Below are 12,056 nucleotides of genomic sequence, written 5' to 3'. Positions count from 1 at the left end.
TTAAACCCAAAGGGCATTACCTTGAACTGATAATGTCCCTTTGGTGTGGAGAATGCTGACCTCTCCTTTGATCAATCAGTGAGGGCAATCTGCCAGTAACCTGAAGTCAAATCAAAAGTACTCGGGTACATAGCAGCCCCTAACCTGTCAATGAGCTCATCAGATCTAGGTATAGGGTGAGCGTTCTTGTTTGTGACTGAATTCAATTCTCTGCAGTCCACACAGAACCTTAACTCCTTGGATCCCCCCTGAGGATTAGTTTTAGGTACCAGCACCACTGGACTGGCCCATGGACTCTCAGACAGCTCAATTACCCCCAGTTCCAGCATCTTATCAACCTCAGCTTTAATGCTGGCTCCGATATGGTCAGACAACCTGTACAGTTTATTTTTGACAGGTAGGCTGTCACCAGTGTCAATGCGGGCCACACACCACTCAGTGATGCCTGGGGTCAAAGAGAACATGCCAGCAAACTGCTTCAGCACTTGCTTACAGTCTCTGTGCTGCTGGTCTGTCAACTTGGGAGAAAGCACAACTCCCTCCCATGACCCATCTTGCACATTAGTGGAGAGGAGGTCAGGCACAGGCTCAGTTTCTTCCTCCACACCCTCATCAGTGACCAGTAACATGGTCATGTCTGCCCTGTTATGGTGGGGTTTCAATCTATTCACATGCAGGACCCTATGAGGGTTCCTGGGAGTGCCAAGGCCAACCAAATAGGTAACCTCACCCTTCTTTTCCAAGATTGGATAGGGCCCACTCCACTTGTCATGGAGGGCCCTGGGAGCCACCTATGGTCCTGGAGTACACTCGGGCACAGTAGCCTTTTTATCATACCAGTGCTTTATGAGCTCCTGGCTGGCCTCCAGTTTCCTATTTGCCTTGTACATGTACTCTGCCATTCTTGATCTCAGGCATAGCACATTGTCCTTTGCTTCTTTAAGAGGCTTCTCCGAAGACTCTCTCAGCAGGCTCAATTTCCCCCTCACAGGGTGTCCCTACAACAACTCAAAGGGGCTGAAACCAACCACTTTCTGTGGCACCTCCCTGTAGGCAAACGGTAAGCATGGGAGGAGAACATCCCATCTCCTCCTGAGTTTATCGGACAACCCATTTTTTCATGCCCTTCAGGGTTTGGCTGAATCTCTCAACAAGACCATTTGCTTGTGGGTGATAGGGAGTGGTTGATAGTGGGTGGTGAACTTGTAGTTGACACCACAACCATCCCACATAGCAGTCAGATAGCTGGACAGGAAGTTCGTGCCCCTATCCGATACCACCTCTTTTGGAAAATCTACTCTGGTGAACACACCAAGCAGTGCTCTAGCCACTGCAGGAGCATCAATGGTTCTAAGAGGGATTGCTTCAGGGTACCTAGTGGCATGGTCCACTACCACCGAGATCTATCTATTCCCTGATGCCGTAGGTGGGCCTAGGGGACCAACAATGTCCATACCCACCCTTTCAAAAGGAACCCCAACCACTGGAAGTGGTATTAGGGGAGCCTTTGTCTTGCCCCCTGCCTTGCCACTGGCCTGACAGGTGACACAGGAGCTGCAAAATTTCTTTACCTTTTCAGACATATGGGGCCAGTAGAAATGGTTCACCAACCGGTTCCATTTCCACATTCCCGGGGGTGTGCTTCACGTCTCCTCCCCCACCTGAGGGGTGGGGTTGGCAGAGGCTGGCAAACCCCCTTTCCTTCCTTGGGGTTTCCGGACAGTCTTCCCGCCAGAGTGGGGGTCAGAACCGGTAGGGGCCAGTTGCTGAGTACAGCAAGTGGCCTGGAGAAGCTCACAAAGGCGGCATGCCTTTGAAGCTTCCCCTGCCCATCCTGGGGGAGGAAACCTAGACCTCGCCCAGGATGTGCATTGTTGCAGGCCCAGGAGAGCGGATGGCTCTCTAACCAGGGGTCCAGCAACATGTCTGCTGTGTGGCAGCCTAGGCAGCCCCTCAGACAAGACGTGGATTGTAGGTTAGGTTCAGGGGGCATCTCTAAGATGCCCTCTGTCATGCATTGTACATTAAATCCCACACTGGCATCAGTGCGGGTTTAATGTGATGAGAAGTTTGATACCAAACTTCTCAGTCTTCAGTGTAGCCATCATGGTGCTGTGGTGTTCGTGTTGACGACCTCCCAGCACCATATACTCTTAATGGCAGCACTGCACTTACAGTGCCCAGGAATGGACCTGGATAATGTAGGGGCACAGGGCTCATGCACCTGTGCCCACACAACTAGCATAGGGCCCTCAGCTAGAGGGGTGACTGAGGTATGCCAGGGCAGTGTGTGTTGTGGGCATGGCACACCGGGTCGTGGGCCATGTCAACTCGGTTTTGTTTTGTTTTGCACCAAGACACTCAGCATGCAAAGGCAGTGTGTGTGTGTGTGTCAGGGTACAGAGCCACTAAGGGTGGCACAATAAGTGCTGCTGCCCTTAGGGGCCTTCCATGGTCACAAGGCCCTAGGTACCTAGGGTATCATTTACCAGGGGCTGACATGTGACCAGAGAGGCCAATTGGGTTTTGGCTGTAAGGCAGTTTTTAGGGAAGGAACACAGGCCCTGGGCACCTGAATGGCAGGAGCCCAGGGCACACCAAGGAAAAGTGCATCAGTTATCAGGCAAAAAGTGGGGGGGGGGTTACTGCAATAGAAACCCACTTCCTTACACCCATGACATTCAATTTGCGTCCCTCCTTGTCCGGAGGAGTTGAGATTGGGGTAGCCAAGCGAAATGACAGAATCCGGCTTAATGTGACCAGTCAGGCAAGAAGGTGCATCTTCAGGGGACCTGTACTTTTTGTCTATTTGACGGAGCACTGGTGTTATTGTAGCCGGTGTTTATTATCTTTACTCCCTCCTGCCAGATATAATCTATTATAGGGATCGTACAAATTGATTTACTGGCTTCCTCTTTAAAATCATACAGAAAGCAATCTGCATGCTGAACAACCATGGGGAGATGAAACCTGTTGGACGCTCTCTGCATCAAGTTGTGGAACCTTTAGATGTCTTCTGGAGGCAAGTCCGCTGGATGCTGAGCTGGAGGAGCGGGTGTAGGGATGATACAGTCATCCCAGGGACCTGCCGGTGGATGTGGTTCGGGAATCGCTCCTTCTTCCCTCTCGTCCTCTGAAGAGGGGTTCTCTTCAGTGGGTGCCAGTGCTGGAGGGCACGGTAACATAGGTGTTGCTGGTTGGGATAAGGCTGGCGTTCCTGGGGGCTGCAGACTATTTGACGGTGGCTCATGCTGGACATCCTAGAGAGGAAATCTCTGCCTATAGTCCACCAACATGACTTGAAGATCATGGATTAAGGACAGCGGTAAATGTGCCATTTCCCTTGGATGAGGTCCAAGGTAATAGCTTAAAGGCTGAAAATGGCGCAGAGGAACCAGATATGGCTGGCAGTATTGCTGCTGTTGCTCGTCCTCATAATCGTCCTCCTTGTCCTGGAATTTCACTTTTAACTCGGACGGGCTATGTACCACTCCATGTACCCCATTGCCATCCTCCTCCTCAACTTCTGACTGCTGGAAGTCCAATAAGTGTGAGTGAGGCAACGGGGAGATCTTTGTAAAAGAATAAACATCCAGGAGAAGAAAGGTCTTTTTTACCCTGGTAACACCGACTCATCGACGGTGGTGTCAACGGTACCAATAACACTGAAGAGGGAATATTCGCCGTCGATAGGGCTGTCGTCACTGGTGTTACCATCGATGGTGTCATAGTCGACAGCGTCGTCGGTTGGCTTGTCGACGACAGGATCACCGACAGGATGCTCGCAACAGTGCGCTCGTTGATGGGACTTTAGTCGACGGCGCCTTCTTCATTGAAGAAGTCTTCGTCGAAGAGGACGTCGATGTCCGATACTCTCGTCGACTCTATGGGTCCAGAAATGGTCATCATCGTCACTATTCCTAAAGTCGATGGAGCGGACGGCTTGAGTGTGTTACTTGTCGTCGTCCACGGTTTAGGAGTTGTCGTAGACTACGGTTGTTTGTCTTTTGTCCTTGTAGAATCTGAAGATAAGGCTCTAGGATGCTTCTCCTTTCCCACAGGAGAGGTGGGGACGGAAGTTGTAGGCTCTGAGGAGACAGATATTTCTCCTTCCTATGGCCTTTGCTCTCCTGGGAGGGTTTGAGGTGTTTCCTGCTCTCACCAGGGGTATCATCCTGTGACCTGTCACTTTCTTCTTCAGAATACTTCTGTTGCTTGGTGGACTGGAGCCACAAAAGCAGCCTCCCCTCTCTGTCCCTCAGAGTTTTAGAAGAAAAGGTCAGACAGATCTTACATTGCCTTAACTCATGAGAGGGTTGGAGGCAGTAAATACAGTCTTTATATGGATCATCCACATGGACTCTCTTCTTGCCACAGGTCTTACAAGGACAGAAGAGGCTTTTCTTATCCAACATGTTGAAAAGATCAACCTTCAGGAAACTTCCAGAAAGAAACTGAGCAGAACTTGGAGACTCCCTTCACACACAACGTTCGGTGAAACTGCCTCTGCTGGGAAGCTTCTAGAGGATGCTAGAAGCTGATTAGCTGCATTCAACATTTGGTCTTTTTTTAAAAGGACATAGATAGCCTAAGTAAAGCATGGCTCAAGGCCATTATAGCCCATGACATTATTAAAATACTGCTTGATTATGTTACTTTGGGACTCCCATCTCGACTACATGGAATGATTCAGGCATGTGAATCTATGAAAGATACCCCAATACTGGACAATCTGTGGTTAGAAGTATCCATCAGAAGCGTATTTACAAGCAATTGAATTATTTTACAGCTTTAAAAAAAAAAAAAATTACACTCAGTAAGAGTGCAGTCTTTCCAGTTGCAACTTACTTAGAATGGATCCTTGAGAAAGCAGAATCTCAGGTCCAAGCTCTTAAGATGTGGGATCAAAAGAATACTAGAAATGCATTTAAATGAAATCTTCCAAGAATGCAAAAACGTTTATTATAACCGTTGAACAAAATCTTAAGCCACTCATTACAATATTTTTTTACTTTGATGAGCAAATGACACTTAGCAAAAATACAGTTGAAAAGCTGTGCTCCGTTCGAGTCTTTTTAAGTTTGGAAAAGCTCTGTGCTTCACCGTATGCAAGTTGATTTTTTTCAAAACATTTGCCCGTACTTTGGCATGCAAACTACAACAACTGTAATCCCAAAACACCGATAAAGATCATCTGTGAGAAAATGTACCTTCTCACTGTCAGCCTCATTAATTCACATTAATTTAGATGCATATTATATTAGAGGATAACCATTCTATTTCTAATAATTTTAGTTCATCTACTGCAATGTTATTTGAATAAAATAATGGATTTTCTTCAGATTTTATGGGATTGTTTTTATATTCACTACAATGGATCAAAAGAGGTAGTTATATTCTGATTTTATGTATGTGAAAATCTAGGACTTTGGTTGGAAGGGTGCCTGAGATAAACATGGCTACCATTTTGGAAATGCAAATAAAATCGAATAGGCGGGAAAAATTTGGAATCCTAATAAAATACATACTTATAAAAAGTTCAAAATGAGAAGTCTCTAGTTTTAGATTAAATGAATATCAATATCATCGTATGTGCCTGCTAGAACTACGAAACAGATGGCTTAGAGTTGTTACTGAGAATGCTTTCCACAGAAAAATAAGATCAGAAATAGAAATGATGCATTTGAATCCACTTAAATCAGTCAACAACACGATTCTGGTCAATTAACAACGGGGATGTAAAAACAATGTTGCAATAAGGCAACTAGACATACCCCACACTTGGCTCCATCTGTTCTTTAGGAATAGGTTTAATTCTTTCTGTTGGTTTCTCAGATGTTTTGGATATTGATGAAAATGATGGTATTGTAACCTGCAAAACACTTGTATGGAGTTCCGTTTTCTGAAAAATTAGAGATAAAAAAAGTTCATTTTTTTTAACAAGTCAATATATATTTTCAATATGGAGCACTCATTGGTAGAGTGAACATCGATTTTCTGTGCCTATGTGTTTATAGGTTCTGTATAGACGAGTACACTGCTAAGAAATCCATGATACAAAACAACTGTGCTCTAAAGAAGCAGATTTACTTGTAAAGTAATTCAATTAAATTGACGCCCAGCTGTACGCAAAACGTTTAACCATTTTCAAAACTTTATATCTGCCTAAAAACATCGGCACATATGTGGGACATATACTTCAAAAACACAACTTTGAACTCCTACTGATGATCTTTCTTTAGCGTCTGTGGAGAGACCATCATACATGTCTGCTTGACAACATAAATCTACACAATGTCCATGTCAGCTTAAAGTAGGAACCAAATACTTTAACAACAGCGTGAAAAAAACATAACACGCTACTGGAGAATATCTAAACATTTCAATGCACTTACCCACTCACACGCAAGTGCAACCTCCATGCCTACACCATGCTCCTGTGTAGTTAAGACCTAACTTCCACAAGCCTACAATCCAGATTCCACATGCCTATAATTGAAAACGGTTTGATGTGATTCTGCTAAAAATCAACCACGAAGAAAATAGTAATGACAAATGCAGTCAAACCATTATTGACTATTTTTCCATTCAGAGTGGCTTTCACCAGGTTGACGAAACCAATCTGCTGAAAGCGATTAATGTTCCCTATTTCCAGGCTTCCATGCCCCTTTTGATAGACTCCCGTTTCACCATATCCCTTACTCCCACTATACATCAATTTTTAAACCCACTATTCCCCGTTCTACTTTAATCCAATTTTTTATTTTAAATAACCCTTCCTCCCAACTCAATATTTACTTTTTTTTATAAACTCCTCACTCGCCAAGTCCAGCTTTACTCATTCTCCACACCTCTTATTCTTCCTGCTTTTTTTCAAACCCTGTACTCCCCTCTCCCACATTACTCCCTTTTCAAACCTGTTAAACCTCCTGCTTTACTCCCATATTTTAACCTGTTACACCCATTTGCTCTTTTTTCAAACCCCTTAGTCTTATCCTGCTTTAATCCCATTTTTTAGACCCCTTAATCCACCTCCAGCTTCACTCCAAGTTGTTTTACAAACACCTTACTCCCACTTCACCTTTTTGGAAACCCTTACCCCCCCCTCCTTCCTGTTTTACCCTTTTTTTCTTACAAACCCCATACTCCATTCCAGGGGTGTGGAATTCCCATAACTAGATTCCCAGGACATATTTTTTGGGGTCAAGTCAGCAAGCAGTCCTGTTTATTTTGTCCTTGTGACCAGTAGGCTCAACCCCTTGCAGCACAAACCCTTTGGCTGCCAGTTTATAGTACCTCATTATGGATTAGAGAAGGGCACTGTGCAGTTAAGGTAATATGTGTTCCCATATATTAATGTTGTTTGGACTTGTATTTATGGTTCATTAATGCAAAACCTTTATTATTAGGGCGAGTACTCTAAGGAAATGCGTAAACTCAGACTGCACTGATGACAGTGGTTCCAGTATAATGATGTGTACACACGTTTGCAAAGTTTAACGCCTACCTAAAAAACTCCCAGAATGCTCTGTTTAAATACAAATATTTGTTAAGTTTGAAAGTAAGATTGATGAATCTTTGCTAACAAAATAAGATTCACAAACAAAAGCAACTAGGAAAAAAGTTTTTTACTAAACTACTGTTAAAGTTTAGGTACCATTTCTTTGAAGTATCATCTAATAAAATGCGTTGATGCATGCTAATTTGCAAAAAATATTCATAATGGAAAAATCAGTGCAACCAGTTTCAACAAGATTATTGGAAACATTTAAATAAACAATCATTAGCTAAGCCAATAGGTCTGACATAGCTGGTCAGCCTTTTGGTTTGTCAATGCAGGTCTTGTTTTCATATGGTTTTTTGTAAAACGTTATTGTTGTGGGAGCTGCCAGGCCCTCACCATTATAAGAAACATTGGCAAAAAACAATATATTTTGTTCTAAAAAAAATCACACATTGCCAGAGTAATCCCTGGTACTGAGCAAATCGACTTTGTATGCCAATGTGTGTTTTGTGAAAGAACAAAATGCTGTCACCCACTGTGAAGCCAGCCTATAGATAGAAAGAGAGACAGAATATGTATTGGTAAACTCAAGATATCAGTTAGGGGCCCAGTTCTTAAATAAAGTAATAATGTGCACCCATGTTATACATCTTTGCATTAGTGCGGTTTTTATGAATTCACAATGATTTACAGAAGTAGACCACAAAATCTTACTCCTTGAAAAAAAATTGTGATCTGCATTTTAGCAAGAGCAAAATGTATATGTAGATTTGCTCATGCGAAAACCTGTTTAGCGTTTCCAAGTTCACTTTTCCTCTAAACACTTTTTTCCCCAACCCTAGAAGACATTTAAATTCTGATCATGTCAGGAATACATTTCCAACCTTTCTTAGTATGGGAAAGGATTAGAGAAGAGCTGGTGAAAAACTCTAAAACATACATGTTAGTAGGTTTGCACAGACTCAAAGGCACATTTCAGCCCTGGAAATATTGTTTAATGCTACCTCCAGCCCCAGTATGAAGATCTGGGGAAGTTGACAAAATAAGAGAACTGCTAGAATTCAAACCCTACTTTATTTTAGTACGAGCCCTGGCATAATCAGAGAGGCTATTATCAGAGCTCTTCAGCACAGATTGCAGCTGTAATTTGTAGCTGCAATATGTGGCACCAAAGGGTAAGTGGAGTTTTTTCCAGGACATGTAGATTTATGACTCCGCCTGTCCCATGGGCAAGTAGATATTTTATTAAATTCCATACCTGGCATTCTCACCTTTACTTCCTTTTTCAAACACCTTACTTTCTCCCACTTCACTCCATCTTTATAACAAACCGCTTACTATTTCTCCTTCCCGATCTATTCTTCTCCACTCCTCAAGTATACCCATTCGCTATTCCCTTAATTCTAGATCATGCTGTCGTTTAAAATAAACCTTTACCTTTTCCTCTTAAATTTATATTTTCTTAGAAAATGTATCTCATTATTTTAACTTTTCTCTTGAATGAAGTTCATTCAGCCTGCTTTAGTCCGGTTGAGTGTCTTCATTTTTGAAATTCCTCAACGTGATGGATTCTCATTTAACAAACCTGCACACCTACTTAAAAACCAAATACTCTTGAAAACACACTGAAAATACTTAAACTCTACGCCACTGTTCATGTTTCTGAGAGGCAACATGCAACCAACATCAGGGCCCGCTGCCAGTTCGTACTGTTTGTCACATGCGGCTCTGAACTGCTGATATAGTTCCAGCGACCCCTGCCTGCTCAGCTAGAGCTAGTCAGCCCTGGCAAATACGCTCAAACTAGCCCAGTAGGACAGCGTGACTAGAATGTAGGGGTAATTGCACCCCAACCTGCTCTGAGAGCAGCCTTTCAACCAGCAGCCTGATTAAGAAATGTCAAAGTCTGGTAGCTTCCTGTGCTTCTGCAAGGGGCACTCTTAACTTTAGGCTTAGAGCTGTGCATCTCAACTGCTGTTCTGGCTTGCGTTATTAGTCTCAAACAAGTTTTAAAATACCTTAAGCAACCTGCTGCAAATTGGCAGGTCAGGCCGGTGTGTCTAGCAGTGTTAGGGTATCATACTAGTAAGATACGATAGATCATGTGGCTATGGCTCTTATCGCAGATATGTTTCTAACCGGTTAGTCAAAGGATTGAATGGTCAGATGGGGATTACAGTAGCTGCTGCCAAATCAAGTGTGCAATCTGCAGGTCAAAAGCTCATATGCTTGTAATATATACATTTACTGGGTCTGCTGAGGTACTTAGGTAACCTGCAAGTTAGACACTGTAATCCTAGTAAAACAGCTCAGCAGGATATTTACCATCTACAAATACCTGCATGTAAATTTTAACTCAATTTTTCATTCATTTTGTACTGTATGATGCGTCAATAGCAATTAGTACTGTGGTTAAACATGTACCCAATTTAGCACAATATATATTTAATATGCACAGAATAGGCACGTTATTTTATTCGACTATCTTAATCATGATCCAACACATCCTGCTGGCACTTCATTGCTGTCCCACGTGTCTTCACACACATTTTGTTCAGATTTCTTTATAAATCCTTTCTTTGTTATAGCTTTATAATGTAAAATTCTCCAATTTCTCGTGTACCTCTTAACCATGTGATTTCATACTCGCTCCCAGTCTGGAGACTACAGCAACAAAAAGGGCTAACAAGTTTATAACCATCCTTACAGAAGGACCTAGGTTTCTTAATAGGGTTTAGACCCGGGGTGGGATCTACCAGCCAATCCACAGCCCAGTGGCGGACCATTATGGCAAGCGCAGTGGGGAAGAGGTGAAAGCGACTAACGACGGATTAGGGAATACAAAATAAATAAATAAATAAAACCAATTGTTTTGCACTTGCCGCATCACAGACTCTGCGAATCGGCAAGCGCAAGGTAAGTGGTTTTATTTATTTATATTTCATATTCCCTATTCTGTTTATCACTTACACCCCCACACCCCTGGCCCGCCTCACGCTTACCTGAACAGGCCGCCACTGCAACAGCCCCACTGTAGGCAGAAACTTTGCACTTACAGTACTGCAAGTGCGTGGGAGCCACTGTGGCACATGCCACTGGCAGATACACTGCTTCTTTAAATTGCCTCAGAGCCGAAGAGGGCCACAGGGAAAAAACTGGCCAGGGTCTGGCACTGCAGGCGCGCACACACACGAATACACTCCTCCCAATACAGACAAAAAACAGTGACTCAAAAAAAAATGTTTGGCTTTGTTAGTTTGAATGCACGATGCCATGCCAGTGCAAACTGTTTGCTCAACTTCTGGGGGAGTTACTGGCTAAGGACATTTTCATTCAAGAATAAAAAGAGCTTCAGTAAATGTTCCTTGGTAAACGTGTACAAAAAGTGCTTCATGGAAGTTTCAGATATTGCAAGCGTGATGTTGCACAATTCAGGTGTTAGTTTACATTGACATTTTTTTATATGATTATAATTTCCAACGTGACTGTAAATGATGAACTTCGTCAAACATTTGTTTTGACAAAATGGAGCAATCTAGAGCTTTTTCTGTTGGAATCGTGTAAAGAATTTTGGCTATATTCGAAATGCCGACTCCATCTTTGGTATAATTGGGGAATCAATTTTTGCTGGCTCGGGCACATGCGATTCTCTGAAGAAAAACAACTACTCCCCTCTAGAGTGAGCCTAAAGGAACATGATCTATCACTGTCGAAGAGGATTGTCCCTTCCTTTCCCTTGGACCATCTAAAATTAACTAACCTTTTCATCAACTTTTGACATTCCATTGATGTATACATTTCTATCAAAGTGTTAACTTTCCATACCGACATGATGACGGAAACTTATGTAAAAAAGTCTTAATGGTTAATCCACAAGGGATTCTTTTAATATTGGGGAAATATGACGAATAATTGTTTGGTGCTTTTTACTATTAAAAATGAACGAGAGAAGAGTGGGGAATATACACATTAAAGAGGCAGTAGAACGGAATTACAGTTACGATAGTAGCAAATAAAAACAAAAGTATGGTGAGATGAAATAAGAAAATAAGTCCATGCTCCGCTAAAACTCCCATGAAATTGAGCCACGGATTTGTAAGTTTTACAGGGTAAAACATATAGCAGTTCACGGTTGTGCTACAGAAAAAAACATGCTATGGTGTGGGTTTGTCCTTCAGACCAATTTAACAGGATTTTGTCTAGCATTCACAATAACAAACGTTGGATGACTGGGCCGGGGACTGGTGACGGTCACACTGGATCGGTCTGGCACTGGGTCGTCCGTGTGCCCCCCAGTGCAATGGCAACCAATGTCGATGGCATGTGAAAGCAGCTCTCTCAAGAGCAGCTTTACCTTTTCTTAAGTAGGCTAAAAAAAGATATGTCAGACAGAGCACAGCCGGTAGAAGGTGTTAATGAAGAAGCTGTTATGTGCCGGATTTGTGTGAAACGCTTTGTTCTAGCAGTTAAGGCTGCACAGAATTTATTTCAAGAGCTGCTTAAAATGCCTGCTTGTCGGAGCTGCAATGAACCGTGCATGAAAATAAAGGAG

At 43.0% G+C, this 12,056-nt stretch overlaps 1 protein-coding gene across 37 annotated transcripts in view; it reads right to left on the bottom strand.

Moving 5' to 3' along the window:
- The window catches only part of PPFIBP1 (PPFIB scaffold protein 1), a 1,024,139-nt gene that overhangs the window by 487,838 nt on the left and 524,245 nt on the right, over window positions 1-12,056 (bottom strand). For all 37 annotated transcript variants that reach the window (XM_085652838.1, XM_085652839.1, XM_085652808.1 and 34 more), the window contains one exon: window positions 5,775-5,902. In XM_085652838.1, coding sequence (XP_085508964.1) covers window positions 5,775-5,902 — 128 coding nt within the window. The remainder of the gene's footprint in view (window positions 1-5,774; window positions 5,903-12,056) is intronic.

This window comes from Triturus cristatus, chromosome 4_1 (assembly GCF_964204655.1).
Source record: "Triturus cristatus chromosome 4_1, aTriCri1.1, whole genome shotgun sequence".
Classification (NCBI taxonomy): Eukaryota; Metazoa; Chordata; class Amphibia; order Caudata; family Salamandridae; genus Triturus; species Triturus cristatus.
Note: the sequence above shows the minus strand (reverse complement) of the source record. Positions and strands in the feature narration are given on the sequence as shown.